This window comes from Phalaenopsis equestris, unplaced genomic scaffold (assembly GCF_001263595.1).
Source record: "Phalaenopsis equestris unplaced genomic scaffold, ASM126359v1 Scaffold000002, whole genome shotgun sequence".
NCBI classification, from domain to species: Eukaryota; Viridiplantae; Streptophyta; class Magnoliopsida; order Asparagales; family Orchidaceae; genus Phalaenopsis; species Phalaenopsis equestris.
In genome coordinates, this window is record NW_018164444.1 from 77,175,085 (window position 1) to 77,199,328 (window position 24,244).

The 24,244-nt window shown below is 33.8% G+C and overlaps 1 protein-coding gene across 2 annotated transcripts in view; it reads right to left on the reverse strand.

The window, feature by feature from the left end:
- Window positions 1-23,353, reverse strand: part of LOC110024376 (exocyst complex component SEC5A-like) — a 50,118-nt gene extending 26,765 nt beyond the window's left edge. The window contains exons 1-7 of one of the 2 annotated variants that reach the window (XM_020724304.1): window positions 22,809-23,353; window positions 20,796-20,935; window positions 20,082-20,161; window positions 8,889-9,083; window positions 8,061-8,188; window positions 7,808-7,966; window positions 5,129-5,233 (exon numbers count right to left, since the gene is read on the reverse strand). In XM_020724304.1, coding sequence (XP_020579963.1) covers window positions 5,129-5,233; window positions 7,808-7,966; window positions 8,061-8,188; window positions 8,889-9,083; window positions 20,082-20,161; window positions 20,796-20,935; window positions 22,809-23,216 — 1,215 coding nt within the window. In that variant the 5' untranslated portion in view covers window positions 23,217-23,353. The remainder of the gene's footprint in view (window positions 1-5,128; window positions 5,234-7,807; window positions 7,967-8,060; window positions 8,189-8,888; window positions 9,084-20,081; window positions 20,162-20,795; window positions 20,936-22,808) is intronic. The other variant, XM_020724312.1, reaches the window with a different exon arrangement.
- Between the last annotated feature and the right edge of the window lie 891 nt (window positions 23,354-24,244).

Below are 24,244 nucleotides of genomic sequence, written 5' to 3' on the forward strand. Positions count from 1 at the left end.
GTTCACATCTTTTAATAATTTGATCACCCAAAGTTACACTTTTGTCACTAGAGCTACTACTACAAAAATTGCATTCCAAGTATTCGGTTTTAGTTCTACTCTCTACTCAAATGAAGGCTTCAAATGAAGGCCTTTAGACTCCAATGTAGACCTCCATAATTCAAGTTTTTCCTGGGCTTTTTCCCTCGTCTTATCCATGAGAAAGATATCATCAGCAAAAAAGATACACCAAGGTACATCCTCCTGTAAATGTCCAGTAAGACCATCCATAACTAAGGCAAAAAGATATAGGCTTAAAGTCGATCCCTGATGTAATCTAACAGAAATAGGAAAATATTTGGTCAATCCTCCTTCAATTCAAACACAAATAACACCTCTAGTATACATTTTTTAATGACTTGAATATAAGTCATATCAACACCTTTCTTCTCATAAACTCTCCAAAGGATATCTCCTGGAACCTTATGATAAGCTTTTTCTAAATCAATAAAAATCAAATGTAGATCCTCCGTATTATCTCTGAACTTCTCCATCAAACCTCTTAATAAATGTATAGCTTTTATAGTGGACCTGCCCCGCATAAATCCAAATTGATTGCGAGAAATTTTTGTAATACATTTTAACCTATGTTCAATTACTCTCTCCCTTAATTTTAAAGTATGACACATCAAATTAATTCCTCTATAATTTGCACACTCTTGTGCATCCCCTTTATTCTTAAAAATAGGGAACAAAATACTCTTCCTCCAGTCCTCACGCATCTTTTAGTTTTTAAAATAATATTAAAGAGTTTAGTAAGCCAAGAAACTCTCAAATCTCCTAAATATTTCCACACTTCAATTGGGATATCATCAGGTCCTACAGACTTTCCATCCTTGGTTTTATTTAAAGTCTCCTCAACTTTTTTTTTACTAATGTGATGATAAAAATAAAACGTTTTATTATTATTAACAATATTACGATCACTAAGGTCGATCGTACTTTCAAAACCTTCATTAAAAAGTTTATCAAAATAACTCACCCACCTATGTTGAATATTTTTTTCTAAGAAAAGTACTATTTTATTTTCATCTTTAATACACTTTACTTGAGTTAAATCTTTATTTTTTTTCTCTTTGTTTGACTAGTTTATGCATATATTTTTCACCCTCATTAGCATCTAATTTATCATAAAGAACACTAAAAACAGAATTTTTAGCATCACAGATTGTTCTTTTAGACTCTCTACGGGTCATTTGATATTCTTCCCTGTTCTCTAAGCTTTTACATTTAACTCAATTTTTATAACATAACTTCTTATATTTTATCTTTTCTTTCTCATTATTATTCCATCAACAACTATATTTATTCATAGAAACTTTTTCTTTTGATTCTCCAAATACATCTTTTGTTACTTGTTTAATAGTGTTTTTTTATTTTATCCCACAAAGTATTTGTCTCTTCATGAACATCCCAAATTTTGAAATCTTGAATCTTACTCATAAAAAAAATTTTATTTGTCATATAAGCTCCCCCATCTAATTCTACAATGATGAGTCCTGGCATTCTATATTTTACAACTTACAATCATTAGAATCCCTACGATCTTATCTTCTCATAAGAAAATAATTAATTTCTCTTATTAAATCTATTCTTATAAGTAATAAGATGCTCCTCTCCTTTCTTTAATAAAATATTAGTAATAACAAAATCATATGCTAAAGTAAAATCTAAAATGGGTCTACCTTCTTCATTATTCACTCCAAAACCGTAACTACCATGAATATTTCTGAAATCTTCTACCACTCTACTGAAATGTCCATTTAAATCTCCTCCAATATAAATTATTTCTTCAAGAGGTATCATTTGTATTAAGTCTTCCAAGTCATTCCAGAATTTATCTTTAGACCCTATATCTAAACCTACTTGAGGAGCATAAGCACATGAAATATTAAAAATCATAGTATCAATAATAATCTTAAGCCTAAAATTCAATCTCAAACTCTAATAATTTTTACAACATTATCTTACAAACTCTTATATATAATTACACCTACACCATTTCTAGTGTGGCTCTTACTAGAATACCAAAGTTTAAAACCTAAGTTATTAATCTCCTTAGCCTTTTTTTCAACTCATTTAGTTTCTTGAATACATATGATATTGATATTTCTATGAATCATAATATCAACTAATTTCATTAACTTAACATTGAGTCTATCTATATTCCAAGATTCTATCCTGATATTAGTTTCATTAGTTTCATGGATCGACTTCTTTACCCACATCCGTCCGTAATGTGGGAACCCTTGCTTATTTGACACTCTACTAGGGCGCCGATGTAGCGGCCTCTGCACACTTTTTATTGTATTCAGGTCATACAGCACGTCGCTTCCAAGGGACGCCCTAACACTTACACAATTATCAAAAGGATTCATGTCATGATTTTTTTCAACAAATTTTACGTTGGTTGTCAACTACATAACGCAACCCTCCACTTTCATATTCGGGTTTGGGACCGGCAATATACAAAAGGAAATCAGTGGCAAGATCGACAATACACAAAAGTTCAGAAGATTTCACCAACAGCTCTCAATCAAGATAGACTCACCTGAGGAAAATAGCAAGGAGGAGGGGAGACGGTGCCTACTATTCTAAATCAAGAAGGGGGAAAGAGGGCGCCTACCACTATCCCTGGGAAAAATAATAAGAAGTCAGCAACAAGATCAGCAATATACAAAAGTTGAGAGTTTCCACCAAGTGCTCTCAATCAAGATAAACACACCACTAGAAGGAGAAAAAGGTTAATACCCTCTAAATAGATAGAAAAATAGAGAATAATCTCCAAAACAGATTTTAACAGCATATTTATAATAAAGAAACCAAAAATGATCCTAATATTAGCCCAAGCAAAGTAAATTAGGAACCCAAGGAGGCCTACCAGCCCTTGGGAGTTGGAATTCCTGAACCGGTCTCGAAGGAGCCGGTTCACTTCTCTCGATTCCCTAGGCCGGTTCACTCTCGAGTCCGCCAAGGGTAGACGTGGAAGATGCCCACATAAATATAACTTTTGATTCCTTAGTCTATTGGGTGTGATAGCAAAAGCTATTGCTTTCACTAGTTGGTTATTCTTCTTAGCTGAAATTTCTCTTCTCACCCGTACTGACGGCTTTCTATAGAATTGAGACTTTACTTTTTATTGTTTCCGTACAAAAACTTTCTTTGTTAAGCTTATCCCACATATCCTCGTGGACTGTTATTTATCTTCTCTAAAGAACAATCTCTCTAATGGTTCCAACTTCTTCACATTTGAAATACTTCCTAATGCTAATAAGACGTTAAAAATATTTCTTCCCACTCTACTCACATAATGACTTCTCAGATTATATGAACTTTTTTCTTGTTGCCAAATCGGAACTCATAATTCTTGAAATTAACTCATTTATTGATGTCTTTTTTTGCCAAAATGTTGCCCTGATTCTGCTTAAAATAATTCAACTCATATTCAACTTTTCTGACTCTTTATACTATAAGATTAAAAATTCATTTCTACTGAAAGATGTCAAAGCAATTCTAAACGGATATTTGAGGCCTCGCAAAAAACTATGGCACATTGCTCCTGAGTATTTAAGTAATATGGAGCATAACTTGATTGTGATGTGAACTCTCACTCAAATTATGCAAGTCTTGTTGATCCTTGAGTTAGGTTGAAGAATTGACCTAATAGTGCCAACTTAGTTGATGATGAAATAAACCAACCTTTGAATACTTACACAAACTCATCTCATGCTCATTCAATCATATTCATAAAGGTGTCATGCCAAGTTTCTCAAAATGTTATTGCTAGCAACATCTCTCAAATTCTCTTTCTACACAAAAAATGCCAGTACAAGACATCCATTTCCAGGTCAAATCGTGCCATCAAAATTTTTTCCTATTTTTAGCAACTAAACCTAAGTAATATCTAGCCTACTTGGTCATTTGAATACAGGTGATTTCAAATTTTAAAATATTATTTATTTTGTTCAATGTATATCATCTACTACCTCAGAAATCATATTCAAGCAGTTCTGGCCTAATTTAATCTATTCTGAAATTCACTTCTATTAAAACTATGCCCATCTTACATCACAATTTTTGTGGTTGAACTTTAGATGTCTAACTGTTCATTTTATCTGATGTTTCTTCAGCGATAATTATGCATAAACAATTCAATTAATTTATTTAATAAAAATACTATATAATGATCATATTATGCACGAGTCACTACTAAACTCAACTGTATGGACTACTCCACTCAAATCAGCATATAACAACGTACTAATCATATTCAAAGTTAACATCAATCCTAACTCCATTTCTAAATTTAATTATGCTTCCGTGTAGTTATAAAATTCAACCTTGCACTGATGTAAATTTCTATGATGCTTTCTTTAGACCCTTCCCTGTAAAACTGAAACGAGAGATGACAACGGCAGAAAATCTAATAAATATTTCCACTAATGCATTCTAAAATTTACTAATTAAAATCAAATGAGTAGAAAAATGGACTGTTTAACGTTAATAAACATATGTTATACCTTACACATTCTCTAATGGATCCATCATAATCATTGATATGGAAGCGTTCATAATTTTAATAACATAAACTATAGAGCTTTTATTATACTTTATATATGATTAATACATACCAGGAATTTTTAATTTATATCATGTAAGTTATGTATTATTTGATACAATAAAACTTGATATCACCAATTCAAAGATGAACCCTACATGTAGTACGCGCAGAATCCATCAAGAAATAGCAAAGGTTCAAAAAGCAAGGATTAGCAGTAAATTCTTGCCGATACATTCAGATGTAGGAAAGCAGAAAAAGCAAAGAAGAAATCCGAAAAGAGCTGAATCTAGAAAATTTGCAGCATATCAAACCCAACAAATAATAAAACACATACAGTACAAACCATTCTCAATGGGATCATCATTATAAGCATGTTTGTGCTATTAAAATAAACTAAGGAATAAAAATTAAGAAATACAATAACATCAATATATATGATTTGTATTCCCAATAAACAAAGACTTTCAGATTTTTGCATAAATATCTTATTCGAGTATAACACACCTATAGGGATCAAGGTTACCTTACCTCAGGTAGATCAAGCTGTGGATCTTCCATTGACTTATAAAGCATGCACTTAAACTCGCGCATTACTTTCTCCACTTCTTCCAAGACCCGTTTTAGAATGCCCACCTGAAATAAATGCAAAAGATATACATATATGATTAATAAATAATTAACAGCCTGTCACAAAAAACATAAATCAGCGGGCGCAAGGAGCTTACAAGGTCAGATAAACTCAACAAAATTCAACAATTGAGTGTCCATATACACAATTTAATAATCATGCATAAGTGTAGTTAGAAAGTTACTCATTAGTCTAATAGGAATGAAAAAGCCATTATCAATCTTCTAGATGTGAAATTTCCTTAAGCCGTGGAATTTGGATATGTATGATTGAATTTAATCTTGAGCAATAGATTTAGAATCTTTCAGATAACAGATTGTGATGGCTGTCGCTTAAGAGCTTATGCAGTGTGATGTTTTGCAGCTTATCAAGTTTCCGAAATTAACTTTAGCTATTGAATTTCTGTGGTAGCAGTCATTGGTCTACTGTTGTGATGGTTCGTTCATTGGGTTCGTTGTTTAATTAGTTAAATATTCTGCAATAGTTTATTTTCAAATGAATAAACAAGAATTAAACTTACTTGTTCCTATAGTTGGTTTTATTCGGCCCTCGTCCATCTCAGAAATCATGGAGTTCTCCATAAGTTATCTTCAGCAGTTGATGATTCTGTAAAACCAGAACTGTTGTTCTTGATTTGACGTACTTCTGAAGTGCGGTCCTAAAATGAATTCACCGGACTAGATGACTTTGTGAATCCAATGCACTCTATTTAATTCTTGATTTGGGCTCTGGAACTCCCTTTAGTTGCCTAGCCATATTCTTCAGCATCTGCTCCTCAGGCATTCCCGCATTATGAGGTTTATTTTTATGGCAGACCCTGCAGAAAGTACTTTTGACAACTTTGGAATCCTGCATGTCATTTGTGCCTTTTTCTTTTGCAATAGTTATGTTAGGGGAGATGATGGTCATGGTTTTCAGCCCATCTTTTCATCCCAATTTCCCGCATAGTCTCAACAAAGGCCTGCATCGACCATCACAAGCAACCATCATCCTACCAAGATAAGTAGGTGCTCTTATTTCAAATGAAGAGATTTTCAAGTTAGCAATTACATTTATCTTTATCCTTTGCTACTAACTTTTATTGGGGAAAACCTAGTTTGGAGATTGACCGTCGAATCATGGTCAAGCTGAACTTGGTTGGGGAGTATTTAGTAGAACTTATTTAATACCATGTTCTTGTCCCTCAAAATTAATCACTCAAAATTCTTCTCTAAGAAAGCATACTATCTGGATCGGTTTCCAATGTAGATGCTAGAGTGGTTACCTTACTTTGATTGTTCTGGGGAACCTCCTATTACCCCTATTTGGGTTGTTTTTCTGATCTCAAAATTCACTATTTCAACAAATCCAGTATGAATCCTCTTAGCTTCATTTTTAATAAAACGGTACAAGTGGATGTTACCGCTACTAGGCCTTTCCTGGCCATTTGTGACTAGTGTATTGGTGAAACTAAACGTTACCACCATTAGAGAAAGGGATTTGGATTAGTTCCATTGATCGTAGCCACTTCCAGAAAATAGAACTTGAAGACATTCCTTCATATTGTTCTTTGTGCAAAATTTTTTAACTCAAGTTCTTATAATGATTCAAGGTGCACCCAAAGCTAAATAAGCCTCCTTAAATCCAAAACAAGATGAAGCATTCAACTAACAAAAACCAAGATTCTAAAGCAATTTAGATCTAACTTCGAATCAATGTTAACTCAAATATTGGATTTAGTGCATTTCCTAAAAATTGATCCAAGGGAAGTGATAGGCACCAAACCCACTCACAATACTACTAATACAAATCCACCGGAGATATATGCCACTGATGATCATTCTGTTGTTGAGGATATTGGAAATCCTGCCTTTGTTTTTGGCTTTGATGTTATCATTTACAGCATCAAAGAACTAATGGACAAAAAGTTCCATAATCTAGATGCCATAAAAGGGGAAAAATTGCTGAAAAGTATAATGCCACTCCAAAAAATATGCTTAATTCAAATTAGACATTTTGAGGGAAGACCCTCAGTGTTCTTCCCTCCAAGCGTTATTGTTTTATTAGTATTTTAAGTGTGTTCTATCTTCTAACATTTTTTTCCAATTGCTTTATGTAGTATTATTTTCCTTTAATTCATAATAAAATTGTCGGTTTAAAAAAGTAGACTTGCTATTCATAATTTTGCTCGAAGCCGATATAAGTAATATTCAAATTATGATGAATAAATTATAACTACTGGTTGAGGTTGTGTGGTTCAAATTTCTTGTTGATTTCTTTGATTTTTTTTATCATTAGATTATCATTTAGGTTCAAACGCTCATATCCACCAAACTGCACTAAGGAAGGCATTTTTGTGCATATGCTAAGATGTTTTGTATGCTCAATATACACCATATTCTAATAGTTGCATCAAGAAACCTCACCTCTAAAACATCATACAACACTTATAAAGCATATTAGATCCAGCCTACATGACATTTGAGGAACAAAATAATGCTAAAAAAATACTGTAATAAAATTATGATTGACATATGGCATCATATGAAAACATAGATAACCATCTTAAGTAAACCAAGACAAAAATCATGAATACGTACATGAGAAGGAAGAACAATTGATTTTGCTTTTCTATATTCCCGAACAGCTAAATCATATTCACCCTTGCTTATGCTTCCCCGAATTATGCTTGGCAGATTGAATAATGTACGGAATCTCTGCAACATGCCTTGTACAGATCTAATTTTCTCAGCTTGCACCTGAATTATTTTAATTCAGATCACAACATCAAGCTCGTTAATCTTGATCGCCAAAATTGTTACAATCCCTGACAAATAAGATTCAGCCATTTACCTGTCTCTCAAATAAAGGCTGGAAAGCAAGATTTGCCAATTCACTGATTCTATGAGTAGATTCATGCAAATGAATTGTACCAGAACCTTCAGGATCCTCCTCAATTTGCCTTAACTTAGACTCAATATCTTGAGGAAAAAAAGAAAAAAATAAAGACTCTTAGTAAGGGCATAATTATTGATCTTCAAAGAAAATCATAGAAAGTAAGAATGTAAGTATATGCATTTAGTTAGTACGGACTGCATGCCTGTCCATTAAGATAACAGAAAAAATACATTGAAGGGATGAATCTTATATATAGGTTTTTATCAATTCCTTACTGTTTACATTAGATGAGTTTTATGCATAAAATTAGCATATCAAGTAAGCTATGTGGTTTATGCCTGAATTCTGTATGTTCTGCAAATAAGCATAGAGTATATTATGCACATATGTCCAATCGATGCATGTTTAGGCATGCCACTATATATTTAGAAAATATTAAGCGTGTTATGAATGGAACGTGCAAGCAACTCTTTCTGAGTGTACTTATGCCACCTAAAATGGCATATATTCTTGTGTAAAAAATTTATTTTACCCCCTGATGCTTGAAACAAAGCCAAGTAGTAGTAAAATTTCATACATAAATGTTAACAACCTATTTCTGAAAGCGCTAACTTGATTAAAAAAGTTGTTTTTTATGAGTGAGCATCCATGGTGAACCACTTCTCTCTCTCTCTCTCCACATCCAAATTCGTTTGAAAGAAAACAGAATGATATGAATAAAACCAATTTGCATTTCAGTAATATCAATTAACAGAAGTCCCGTTTGAAACAGCCATAGCTTACCATCGATAGTCGTTTTGCACGATACAAAGCAATCAAAGTTCTCTTTAACAAGTTGCTTTTTTTGTTGAGTCCATCCTTTAAGATGACTTTTCAATGTAAGAGCACCAGATTCTAAATCAGCAGCACTAGTCTCTTGGTGGACTCGTGTAAGGAAAACTTTGGGATGAAAATTTGGAGAAGTATACATAACCTTTTCTGCAAATAGCAAAATAAAACCTATGTTAAACCACAACATATTATAAAATGGAATCCATACTTAAAAGAACATCATCCTGACAACCAATAAAAATGAATAGACAATATTAAATTGGATTTCCTGATACAGAAACACTAAGTCTCTTTTTTTATATATCTAGCATTTGTTTCAGTTTCTCTGATAAATTATCCCTTTCTTCAATGTTTGAAAGTGTTACATTTTTTTATTATTATAGTTTAGACTTCAGAGAATATTATACACTTAAAGATAAACCTTTTGAAGGCAAGAAATAACTTGATATTGATAAGGCTGTTATCATGAAAACGATCAAATGTGACAATCACGAAAAAGCAACTTATAACCTACCAATGGCCTCTAACATGAATAGCAAGGCTTCATTTGGAAATTTTGGGTCTTGTTCTGAAGCACATAGTGTGTAAATTAAAATCATCGTTACTCATAAGGATATGAATATTTATCAGTGTCTTCCTTGATCGTTAAGTAGGAGGGTTTTGTTAAATGCTTGGCACACAAATTAAGATATAGTTCGCCTGTTTTTTTTTTTAATTAAACAGCAAGAACATTACCGGATGAAGCATGCATCAACAGTTTTTTTTTTTCTTTTTTGTATTTTATAAGAATAAAACAAACTTGTGGAAAAACAAATTATACCTTCAACTATCAAAGTGCTCTTAATGAGAAGTTCAAAGCAAAGAGTTCTTTGATAGTTGAAGGTATATCGGAGCGTTTATATTAACGAATCCCCAATAGCTTTATAAACAAAATTTTTTAGCCATATAACACAATGAGTACACATGAGACAACTACAAAAAATTATCATATTAAAATATAAAAACCAAAATCACAATTAAAGATAATATGATAACAAAAAAAAAGTGCCCAATCAAACTATTGACAAGCTCCATGGAAAACTCTCATTGGTTGTGCCTAACGCATGGCCTAGTGCATATTGGAGAATCAAGATAATTGTTTTTTTTTATTTCTACCCCAACCTAGGAAACAAATTTGAAACATTTTATCCCTAAACACTACACATGAATCCTAGAAAGACAAGTGGTTACAACATCTACATGCAAGGATTTCTTAAAGATAGAACACAGAATTAAATGTAGAATGATTAAGAAGCCGAATAGAAGAAACTCTAGTCAAATGTAAATCTGGCTTTAATATTTGTACAGTCTCAACATTGAGGCATCCCATAGAGAATTTGCTCACTACAAAGAAAGAAAACAAAGTAGCTAACTCGAAAATCTCGAATTTCATGAAAATAAGAGCAGGTTTACCCCAAAATTTGAAGTGGTAAAGGTAGGTCTGATTTTTGAATAGAAAACAAATGGAACAAGATAGACGAAGTCCACTAAGACCTTGAGCCCTCAACCCCCCAACAATTTTAGCGAAAGCTTGAGAAGCCATGACAATAAGAAAAAAGCCATAAGAGCTTCAATAACAAGAGGAACTGCAAAGGATAAGATGGACATCGAATATTAATGGCAATAAAGGAACAGACTCAGAAGAGCAACCAGTGAAGGCATAGATATTAATAAATTATATAAACCCAAGGGAAGTAACGAGTGCTACTCGAGGCGTCAAGGCAGAAGATGTCATAAGCTCAAATGCACCAGTTAGAGGCATAAACACCAAACAAGAGAAGCGCTAAGGTGCAAGGGAAACCATGAGAGGGTGGCCGATATGCAAACAATTGTAGAGAAGAGTCAGCCGAACAAAAACAAAGCTACGTCGCATGACAACAAACTATGCAATGAGATAGAATCATAAGCGGGCAAGTAGTTCCAAACAAAGCCTAATAAGAACCAGCACAATGAAAGCCGCAATGAGTGACAACATATTCACTCGCAAGAGAGCAAAGAAAATCACCAGCCATGTGGCTCTAGGGGGATCAACCCAAGCATGAACAAGGCGCCTGCGAGAGGTGATCATAAGAGCAACCAGCAGACAGTTGCCTACCCAAGTGCAAGATACAAAAATAAAAGGTAGGATCACTTAAAAGCTAAGTGTTGTTTTGACCATGATCATAAAATTAGTTCGTTGGTTGATTGATTTAAGTCAAGAACTAACTACTTCTATAAAATATATTATTTTTCAATAAGGAAGGCAAGTGACAAACAAGCTCCAGTAGAGAATATTATAGAAGCTAAATTGTTGGGAGTTGTATGAACTAGCCTCGGGTAAATATTTAGGCACAAAGTAGATCAATAACTCACAAGCAACAAAGCCTTTCACAGACCTCTAGTGGGGATCATGCAATATATGAAAGCTTGACAAGCTGAAAATTTTCAAAACCAATGAAATATATCAATTCTAGTCAAATTTAAGATGGAACCTATTTAACAAGAAAAATGAGCGAGTGTGACCAAGTTACAGTTAGCAAGTTAAGCTAGGCATCATGACTAATATTTCATCCATTATGTGAATTTAACTCAACAGGCAAGTTAAGTTCAATAGCAAGAGTTCGTACAAAATACTTCCAACAACTCACAATCTAGCCCAACATTATATAAACAAAAAAGAAAGAATAGTCTCATGGATGTAAGCACCACATTACAAGACTCCCTTCAACGGAACATAGCAATTTTCACTCAATGAGATCTGTAAGACTCTACTTCTCAATGTTGCTATCACTGATTTATGCTTCATTGTTTCCTAATACTCACCAAATCTACTTCATGTTTTTCACTACCTTTGTTCCTGCTACTCCAATGCCAATTATTTTATTTGTTGAGGCCTCCACCAGCAAATTATATTGTGCCAACTCTATTGCCCATTGATTGCCACCTTTGTTCCAATAATTCATAGTTTTGTCGATTCTCTATTTGACAATGTCACTAACCAATTTCAAAAATGTCTTATAGTGAACCAACAATTGGGGCTTTACAAATCAAGGGATAAATCTTCAAGGAAGATTGATGATGCTGAAATTCATAATGGATACATTAAAGTTGGTTGCATTTTATTATATCTTTAAAAAAAAATTCTTATTTTGAGTCCCTTGTGATCTATAAATAGGACGACCAAGACATGTATAAAATTATGGGAAATCAAACATTACAATAAGGATTCTAGCTTTCGTCAGTTTTTGTGTGTAATGGTTGGATGTGTATTCTCTGAGTGCTTTACAGTACACCGCCGCCGCTCCTACTCCCTTCTATGTCGTAGCACTCGTTGTCAACCTCCTCCCAAATGGCCGCCATCACTCCTTTGCCATCCAACGCCACAACAACCAGCTACCATCCACCTTTCAGCACTGTCGCAGCTTTCTTCCTCCCCTTCGGGCCTGCCGCTCTCAACTAGAGAGCAGTTTATGTGTTTTGCGATGTATTCTTTCCTGTTTTGTAGCGACACCATTGTCTTTCCGTTTGCATGTTTGTGTTGTTTTATGTTTGAGGATTCGTCGTTGTAACTTTTTAAATTCAGCAATAAAATTTATCATTCGTTCGCGGTTTGGGTTAACTCCAGTATCAATATGGGTTGATCAAAAAGCATAATTTTAAAAATAATATTTGCCACTTGTTAAAAAGGAAAAGCGCCAACATCAACAACTTAAGCATTACAACAAGTTGAATATGATGTGAATGAATACTATGCTAGATCTATAGTCTAGTAGTTAAACATCATTAGCTTAAGGCTCCATTTGGGGCAGCTTACTGACCTGTGGCGTTGAAAACACCGCCGCAGTGTTTGGAAAACACGTTGGAGCCGCGTTTTCGTGCCGTAAGTAAACGTCAATGGGATATTTCCTCTTCATGGGTGAAGCGGGACGGGCCTTGTGTTCTGCGTCTGATTATCGTGTTAGGGTAAGATTTCCCCCTCTGCCTTTCGTTCGCCCTCCCGATCTCGCCCTCCCCTTCCCGTTCTTCCTTCGTCCTTCTGCAACTTATCTGATACTGAGATCGAAACCGATGTATATTTTTGTACCAATCCACTCTCTCCCTCCCCGATCTTCGTACTGCTCCATCCTGCCTCAACAAATGAGGCAGGTGGATCAACACAGTTGTAAAATGCTAGCGAGTTTCATTCCCTCAGATATCGTATGAATTTTTTTGGTACATTACTCTTGCTAGAGGGATTTGTTATAACTCTCATCTTTTTCCCCTTCTCATATATCAAGCGCATAGGTTAAACATGGTTTTTCATTACCGTTGGAAATTTTCATGGGTAGCACCGAATTCGTATGCAATTACTTCGTGACTAAACACAGTTCGAATTTTACACTTCTGTTAGAAATCTACATGCATAGCACCCAATTATTTGTGACTTGGAATTCTTGGTACCTGTGAACTTTTTACTATACTATTTGAAAGATATTAAAAACTGAAATTAACAAAAATTTTCATAAACAGTTCTGTTGCAAACAGCTTAACCAAACAGAGGTAGAATGGTCATTTATCCAACAACAGCTCCCAGTAAGCTGTTCTGAAAAAACTGCCCCAAACAGCAAGCCAGCTTATTTTGATAATCTACAGATTATCAGAATAATCTACTTATAAGTAGATTATAAATAATCAACAGCTGCCCCAAAGAGACCCTAAGACTACTTTCTTAACATCAATTGTTTCATTGAAGTTATTGATCAAGAGAGTAATAATAAATCAAGACAATACACCAAAAATACTATATAAAGCTTTAATTAAATTTTAAATGTTGAGATATATTATGGATATTTTGTTTACAACAATGACAATTTAAAGTTTCTATAAAGCAATCATTACTTGTTCATCTCAAGCATGATATCAAATGACTAAAAGTAAGGCTCATCTTTATGCAGTTAGCAGATCAACAAGAGAAGTAGATTTTGATTAACCTTTACAGCTAATAAAAAAACTTTCAAATAAAAGCTGACCAAATATCTGTAAAATAAATGAGTTCAAATCACTGTGAAAACATAATGGCATAAAAATTGTGAATGATCAATCCTGATTTTATTGAATAATTTATAATTCATGCATCTCCTTTAAAGATGAAATAAAAAGACTTATACGCATACTAACACATATCATTGAATCTAAATTTAAACAAGAGTCAAATCCAAAATCCCAAATTGAATTTGAGTATGAATTTAAAGGCTTGTTAGAATCTAAAGTTGCCATTCAAATTGAACATGAAATCATATTTGAACTAAAGTAAAGCATGAGCCAGGGCTTGCTAAACTCTCAATATATATATATATATATATATATATATACACACACACACACACACATATATATATATATATAATAATTAAAAATATATATAGTCCCCCATAAGGTGAAATCGATATTTGGTCTCGATTCCCCCATATGGATTGAAAACCCGGTGTGCTTGATTCTGATTCGAAGAGCCCGCGTCGCGGGATTCGAACCCCCGACCCGAGAGACTTATGACAGAGTTCGCACCAATGAGCTAGGACTTTCGCACAAATTCTCAACATATATATATATCTATATATATATATATATATATATATATAGACAATAAACCTAAAATTCTAATGGAAGCCTCGGAATTTGAGCATGAACTTTGAATAAACATTGAAGCCATTCTTTAAAGAACCTAAACTTCTCATGGAAACTCTTACATATGAAATTAAGCTGCTAAACAGCATCAAGCCTGTTCTTGAACTTATCATATCTCTCGTATTAGATAGTTCTGACAAACAAACTAATAATATGAATCTTGAATATAAAAGTGAGCAAATCATGTTTAAGAAAATAATAAATCAAAAAATAGGCTGATATAACTACTATTGATGTTTCTAGTGACATATCTTCAATCAAAATGAAATCAACTTTATTTTTAACTTCTCATTTCTTGACTCACAAATTTATAAACAGAATATTAGTAAAAAAGTGAAATTACTGGAGTATTTAAAAAAATTTTAATAATCAAGAGTGTCTTACTAAAAACATGAACATTAAAAGTCCATCTATATTTCAAGTCTTTGGCTTAATTTTCTCAAAGGAGATTATTCTTCCATATAGCCACCAAAAATTTATGTGGCTTGCATGTTTTCAATTTCCTTTCCCGTCTCATCATGTAGACTAAACTATAAATCATTATTAATAGCCCTTCGAATTATATTAGCATTTCAGAATTTTCATTATTTTATATCATCTTCATGATTTGCAATGTTGATCATCCGATGATCCAGTTAGGAGAGTAGATATTTTAAATTCGACTTATTTTAAGAAAGGTAGAGGTAAACCTACAAAGACTTGGGCTTGTTATATAAAAAATTATCTAAATTTATTAGAATTAAATGAAAATATGACTCTCCATAGGACAAAGTGGAGAAAAAGAATTCATGTAGCCGACCCCACTTAGTTGGAGAAAGGCTTGTTGTTGTTGTTGCTGCTACTCATATTGGAGTTAACCCAAACCATATTAGGAAAAGCAAATATTATTATTGAAAGCCATAGACACTTATGATCAAACACGTTTGAAAGAAAAATTACAACAACCACAATAAAAACTCACACCAGAGTTCGATTCATGGGAGGTGGAGGTCGGCTAAGTGGTCAGGGAGCTGAAGTAGGTGACTGAAATGGGCTGGGTGTAGTTGGGACAGCGAAAGAAGAGACTGGAAACGCGTTGGCAGCGAAACGGAGGGTTGGGGCAATGAGGGCAGCGAATGGAGTGTAAAGCGGAGAGGCAAGGCACTGCGGAAAAGGCTAGAACAGTCAAGGGATAGCAGGAACACAGCAGGTTTAATGTTTTTCAGATAATGGTGGGAAAAGAGCGAAGTGGGGGACTGCATACAGCAAGGGACGGCTGTCGAGGGAGGTGGCAATGAGCAAGAAGAGCTGAAATGGAAGACTGCAGTGAAAAAACAGCAAAAAAGTGCCGTTCGGGGCAGCTACAGTGATGGAGGAAGGTCGAGAGCATTGGGGGGAGGGTCGGGAAGATGCGGAAAAAGATAGGGAATATAATCACCACCTCGAGAGAGAGAGATACAGCCAGAGCATCACCATTACCTTGGATATAGCCCTCGAAAAGAGAAGAAAGGACGCCGGCAACTGTCCTAAACAAAACACATGAAAAACTAGCCTAAACATGAAGAAATAGTATGTATGTATATATATATATATATATAGACACACGAGCAAGCGCGCGCGCCTAGGGTAAAGAGGAGTGAAACCTACTCCAAATAAGAGAGAAACCTGTGCTTGAAAGACCAGTAGGTCCCTCCTTTGCCTGGACCTAGCCGGTTTAGGGCAATATAGTTCCATCTATCGAGTCGAAGACAAATACACCCTTGATTACTAGTATCGCAGAAAATATCATGTCCAGTGTAAAGTCACCTCGCGTCATCATGATTTGCAAGAACATAAAATTTGCTCATATTTGCATGAAAAAAATCAAACACTTAATTCTTCCAAGTTGAATATATTCGATACTGGCAAAATGATACAAATTAGACACTATGGGAATCTTTTCCTGGGACTATAACTTCATTTAAGGACTCTTGAATCTCAAGTCTATAGTTCTCTACTTTATAATGTTGTTGCTCTCATTCACACTTCTACTTCACATGAACATTCCCTCTGCATCTTGCTACTTTGTTGCCAACTACTCCCAACCTATATTCCCACAACCCTACTTCATGTTATCATTATAGTTGTTGCCGCTAGCAGTTAATCATGTTGTGTCACTCAAATGCCTATTAATCTTGTCGATTGTTGCTTTCATATCTTATGATTATTAGCTTTGTCAAGTTTGTATTTGACATTATCGCTTGCCTGTTTTGGCATATCATAAAGTTAATTGGAAGATTTGATGTTGCTGGAAATAATGAAAGATGTATTGAAACAAATTGATTATGAATTTATGTTAAGATCTTATAAAAATTGCCTTACTTTTGGTCTCTTGTGGTCTATAGCTATGACACCTAAAATTTGTAAAAATTACAACATAGTGCAATAAGAATTTATATTCAAAATTCTTTTTTTCCACTAATAAAATGTGTATTCTTCAAATATTTCAAAAGTGTTAACTAGTTCATTAGCGAATCTACTAATAATAGCATGAGGCCTTATTATCCTTGAGGCTTATTTTTAAAACGAAAATGAAAAAATGGAATGAAAACAGCTAAAGCAATAAACAATAAGAGCTACAGAAAAAGAAGAAGTACGAAAAAAACAATATGGATGACATGAAAACCTTTGATACTAAATCCCAAAGAACATGAAAACCAACAAATAAAGTAATTCATTTAGATCTCCTTGTTCAAGGTATAATGGACAAAAGGAAGTAATGATAAATTTTCTTCTAATTTTTGCCATGCTCGGTGAAAATAATTTGAAATGTCCCAGCCACCAAAGTCGGCACTTTTAAGTGCTCATGTGAATAATAAGGCTAGAGAGCTTCAGGTTTATCAATATGTTGAAAAACTAGATGGAGGTAAGTATTGTAGTAGTCAGTTGACATAAAATTTATGGTGACGTTGTTGATGTTAATGTGACCACCATCAAAGGGTGCTCGTGCAAGTACAAAATCCTCTAATCCTAAGGGAAAATCTAAAATTAATTACAAGTTCTAGTTGCAGACCTTAACTATTAGAAGAGTTGCCTCCAAAAGGATAGAAGGTTAACTGGTCATTTTATTACATCCAAAAATATTGTTAGATGATCAATATGTTGGAATTCCTTAAAATTCAACCCCCAATTAATATCCAAAAAATCAAGGAATCCGCATCTCTTTTTCTAGCTAAGAGGACTTGTCTAGTTGAACTAAGACATACCATAAACGGCCTCGAAAGAACAGAAGTAACATTATCCATTTATAAAAATTTGCCAAAAATAAACTCGAAAGAATATAAAGATATAAATGAATTTGAGGGAATGCAATCTAAATTGCAGTGAAAGATGGTTCCTTACAACAACAACAACAAAACCTTTATCCACTATATGGGGTCGGCTACATTAATTATTTTTCTCTATTGCATACTATTTAGTGTCATATTTTCATTTAATTCTAATAAATTAAGATCATTTTTTATACAATGAGGCTACCCTTTTAACTGACGCATCAAAAAGCCATTATAAAGTAGGAACTTTGGGAGGAAAAAACCGAATGCAGAATGCTTTTGAAAAATTTTAATCGGAACATGAGGATAGTTAATAAGCCCAATGGAATAATAATCAACTAAATATAAATCCGGCAAAAAGCTAATAATAATGTCCAAGTTGGTAAAACTTGATAAGAATTTGTCAACAATAGATCAATTGAGAGGCCTGGCAAGCTCTAAGATCTCTTCTTCTATGATAATCATAGCAGGTTTTTCATAATAAGAGGATGGATGCTTATAAAGGCGCGATGCTAGATTTTGATAAAAAAATAAGAAAGGAATGACTATTTGAAGTCAAATAATAAATCCTAGAGCCATTCAGCCCACCAATAACATTTGCAAAAGAGCAGCAGTAGTTAAAGGTGCAGAATCCAAAGGAGGGGATGTCAGAGAAGTAGTTTTGAAGCAAGGAACCAAGGGGATAAGAATGAGCAACCGAATTGGGATATCATACAAAACCCTAAAGTAACATGGGAGAAAGAATAGGTGAGACCTATTGAGAGATTGATGGCAAAAGAAGACAAGGATCCAAAGCGAAAGCCAAAATGGCATTCATAAAGCCATCAAAACTCAAATAAAGTGAATGAGCGCAATGCTAAAAATGAGAGATAAAAATCCGTAAATAGAAAAAAGGCATCTCAAGAAGGTAACACTACAGCCTTAGATGCATAAGTGATTGAGAGGAAAAGCCTTACCCGAATGTGGGAGGCACCAGAGACATCAAGGCTAGGAATAAGCAAGTGGGATTACACAAAACTTTAGACAAGAATAATGCTCACTAAACATACAAATAAAAATGGAAAGTCCAACAAGAGAAAACCCCTACTTGACAGGAATGCGAGTGCGATTCCGAACAAACAATGTAGATTGGAGTCAAAATGGAGTAAGGGGAGACCTCCCGCGCACCATTTACATAAGCGCAAGGCTGAGCAATACACTTGCAACAAGCAAAAGCTATGTGGGACAAAGTTGGGATGGAGCGGGTTATTCCTTTGGATGATTTCTATCTTTCTTGATCACAAGTGTTTGTATGTAATTGAAATGAAACAAAAATTAATCGTTGTTCTTACATTAAACCTTTTTTTTTGCTAAAGTTAATAGCTAATAACATGTGTGTTGTGATATTTTATATGTTTCTAAGTGCATATCATCTTACGCTGCATTAGAAAATTCTATAGCCTGACTATCCTACACCACTTCCATTTCATAAATGACTACAATAAAGTGGTGTTGTTATGACTATACAGCTGAGACCATTAGGATGGGACAAAATTTTCAACAAATCAATTACCGTGCATGAGAACAATAAATCTTAGCTTCAATATTTGTCCAATAGCTGGTGTCTAACAACTCGGTCTTGACCAAGTACTTAAACCAAGCCGCAATTTCCATTATCATCTATGCTTGCCTTAAGCCATCCTTCTTATGCTTTCACAATAAAAATTCATTAGAATCAAAGGCAAAATGAACTTAACTAATTAAAGATATCATCAATAATTTTCTCATGGGAGTGCAAACCACCTTACTTGAATGCTCAGTTGGAAAATATTCATTTAAGTAGTACTCACTCTCTCAAGTAATGCCTTTTCTTGGGTTTCCATAATGTCACGGTTTAAAGATTAAAAGTAAAAAACATGAAAAAATAAAAATAAAAATCTAATATAGATATAGTATCTAAAAGAATTAATTAATTTGGTCAATAAAAATATGTTCTAATGAAGCTTGTCACAAGAATATCCAGATAAATTCAGAAATCCATAATGATAACAAGAATGTTTAAAGTGCAACTCAAAATAAACATAGCATCAAAATAAATGCAACGGCCCAAAAGATTCACAGAACATGTTCATGGTTTAATCAAGATGGATATAAGACTTAACAAAGAAATGAACAACTCTCTGAGATTATATACCTCGATCAGTAGGGTCCACTGGCTCAGTTTTTACTTCAAGACCATCTGTAATCAGCCTAAGAGACTTGTTATCTATTACCCTGATAAAGTCAAACACAAATTTAAGGGTGAAATCATACAAAAGATAAAAATTATATTGCATTTCTCAAATAAAGGGTTGTAATAATGGGACTAAGTCATACTTTTAATAATGATGAATACATAGTTTATTGATGAAATTCTAAATTTGACAGGAAATACCTCTCAAAAAGAAGCAATTATAACTCTAAGGAAGGGATTGGCAAAGAAAGAACTCAGCAAATGGCTTAGCATAGTCATTGTTACTATTATTACTAGTAAGAGAAGACTTAAACAAGAAATTAAGCAACATGAGCAAATTCTGAAATATTTTCAAGCAGCAACATGTTCATGGTTTAACATAAGTTCACACATCCAGTTCATGAATCAGTAGATGGTATTATTAGCTCATTAGCCGATTGATGATATTCATAAGTAGACCCTGAAAAATGAATCCCATAAAGCTATTTTCATGTTATAAACTTGAGCTTAAAGTCAGTAGCAAATCAAATCTCCAAAAAAATGATAGCACTAGATGAAACAAGCATAAGAAAATATATCTAGATCACAAATAAAGGAAAAGTGTGGGAAACAATATTGCACTAAGAGACATAAAGGAATGAATAGCATATTCTAGTTTAGAGCTAGGAAACTTACCCTAAACCTAGTGGATCTAGAAATTCCACACCATGAGGCAGAGACTGTAAGTTGGCAATACCCTTTCGTCCTGATGGCTTCGCATCAATAGTTTGAGGAGTAGATCTAGTCTCACGCAATTCACGAACTCTACGAGCAAGCTGAAGTTAGAATCATGTTGGTCAATAATGCGGCCTTACAAACTTAACAATTGGAATGAAAAATATTGGTTACGTAGTAGTGAAGAACCATAAAATAATAATAATAAGTACTCCAGAAATATATGAGCACAATGCCTGGTGAGGCACTTCCAAACCAAAACAAAAGAGCATGTAGGAGAAACAAATATTTTCAAGTGTAAAGCTAAAATACCAAAGAAAAAGCTCGGACCTCAAGGAGTATCCATACTATTAATGATAGTGACCGCAAACATCATCACAATCACCGTCATGCACCACCTTTATAAATCTTCCTCCATTCATTTCATAAACTTACTTTGCAAACATCTTTTATTCAATTTGATAGCAAGTTATATTTAGTCTACCCTTTTCCTTCCTAAAGCTTCCACATTAATTCTATACAACCATCATATTGATTGCAGATTAAAAAGTTCAAGAAAAAATAAAACACTATGATGGATGAATGGATTGATGGATGGATTATTATTAGCATTACTATTAGTATTACTATTAATATTAGTACTAGTATTAGTATTATTATATCAAGAAAAGGCGTATGTATAACATTCATTTGCCATAAAAAAAGAAGTTATTTTCTCAATCTCCTTATGAAGTATCAACGACACATAATATGATTTTATATAGTCTAAATATAATCAAAATCAATTAGCTACATTAAAATTGTAAAACATACTCTGAAAATCCCTAAAATAATACTTTATATTTATTTTAATAGTCTTTTCCTTTTAATAAGAATCCATTGTTTCAACTAAAGAAAGTATAACATTTTTTATAACTAATTAAAATTCAAATAGAATATATTTTTACATGCAATTGGTGCATGTGCATTCTAACCTCAACTGTAGATCTATAACTAGCCAACAAAGTTAAGTCAAATTAATAGAACTAAGAGAATAGAATACGTAAGTTTGAATATATAAATTTAGCAGCTAAAAATAAAAGATAAAGGGAGAAAATATGTTTTGCAACAGTAATAGGGTTATCAAATCAAACCAACTCAATTAAACTGTCTTGCGCTCATTGAAACTCATATAATGAAACGAAAGTACTATAAATACCAGAAGAAAGACCGAATTTCTCATGAACATCAAAAAGGAGTAGAACACTTGCTTCACCATTCAGCATAAGCAAATAAAAGATCGAAAATAAATAATAAATAATAAATAATAAAATATAGATACATATGTGTGTGTGAGATAGAAAAAAAAAACGAGGGTGGGTTAATAAGCCTAGATGGGTTCTAATTACTGAAAAGAGCTTAGTTTTTTTTTTTTTTTTTTTGGCTTGGTTATTAAGCTCTTCATAAGTAAAGTTCAACACAAAGGGCTTAGGAAATTAATCCGCCTAGAAAAATATCAATGATCCAACGGACATCGCTTTTAGCAGGATAATTACCTTCCCTCTCCTTGTCAACCTTTCCTCCTTTTTCAGGTCTAGGCTTTTACAAGCTTGGTCATTTCATATTATGTCCAACAGTAAAATATGGCCCTTTAACACTTCCAAAGAAAAAAAATATCAAATCAAGCATCCATCCAATCTTGTTCAGCTTCCTCATTAGCAGTAAAGTTTTCAGCTTACACAGAGCAGCAACAACTTCGCACTAGGCCACCAGCTCAACCAAAATGCAGGCCAAACAATCTAATCATCAACAAGCCAGTTCCAAAAACAAAGACGTATCCCCACACCATTTTGAAATAAGACCATTTTCAATGCTAACAAAACTATAGACAATGAGATTTCTAACGAATCCACCAAATCTAACGGAAACTCAAGCAACTTTCCAATCAATTCAACGAAAATACGAAAAGGTAACAGCTGCAGCAGAAACTCATACCTCTGACTCATCGACCCGTTTCCAGCTCCCAGGCTCACCGCCAACATCCGCGTGATCGTCATCAATTGAACCCCTCTGCGGCCGCGCCTTCTGTGTAACCCCCAAGTCCCTAGACGACCCCTCATCACCCGATGAGATACTCAACAGTTCGACCTCCGAGTCATCATCGTCGTCTGCACCGCCCCTGGAGTCCCTTAGATGTCCCTTGGAGCTGGATCTCGATCTAGCGTTAGGCATGGGGTTCGAATTGTTGGTACGCGTGAAAGGGGGAGGGGGCGGAACCTGGACAAGATTAACGACGGGTTTTGAAGGTTTCGACTGTTTGTGGTAGTTAATATCCCGTTCCGACTGCTCCTTAAGAGCCATCTGGAGGAGCTCGTCTTCGTCGAGGTCGCTGTCGCTTGCCATGGGGGACGGGCTTTATCTTCCCCGGCGAGAGAAGGTCGGATCTGATGGTGAGTTAAAAAAACAAATGACAAATCAAAGCGTATAGCGACCGATCCCCGCTTCACTCAACACCTTAAATTTCTGATTTTTAACCTTTGAGAAAGTTTCTGGCTCTGTGTCGGCTAAGAAAAATACAGTATATTACAAGTTTTATAGTTATTTATAAAATAAATGCAGCAGAATTGTCTATTTGTTTTAAAGCGTAAGTTATTTTAAATATTTAAGGGTTATTTAGTTTTTTTTTTTTTCTAAAAGAAATGTAGAATATTTAATTTTTCTTTTTAGTGTTGAATATCATATAACTTTTATTAAATTTACATATTTAATTTTTTTAAATACTCGCATTTATTTATATATTATTTAATAATAAGATATTTAATATACTAATATTAGTGATAATGTTGGTATTACAATATTCTCTTTTTACATTTATAACACCCAAATATTTCATAACATATAAAAATATCACCATTTAAACTTCTAAAATATGAAATACTTTTTTTCATATATAGATAAGATGGTATATATGTAAAATTGAAATTTATGTATTAAATATGTAAATACATAGGAATTAAGTGGTATGTATGAAAATCTTAAATTTTTGGTTGGTTGAGATGAAGAAATTCCTTATTTTATGAATTAATTAAATGATTATCTTCATTGTAAAATAGAGGTGCTTAAAATTGGGCTCTTGTAACAATAAAGTGGAAATTTGGGCTAATCCAAAGAAAAAAAGATATAATCGGGGACGAAGTTCTAACAAATAACAATAAATCAGCAGTGCGCCGAAGCCTGCTGCAACCCCAATCGGACACGGGGTCAGCTTTAACCTTTGGTAAGTAACAATGTCATAAAACGATAACTAAATGAGCAATACACATTTCGTTTGAGCTGGAGTTGTGAATTTGGAGGTCGTGAAGGCGAAAGGCTCTACGACGAGTTGGATTCGAGCCTGTGAATGTCAAAATAAATTGTGAAGCCTTCTTTAA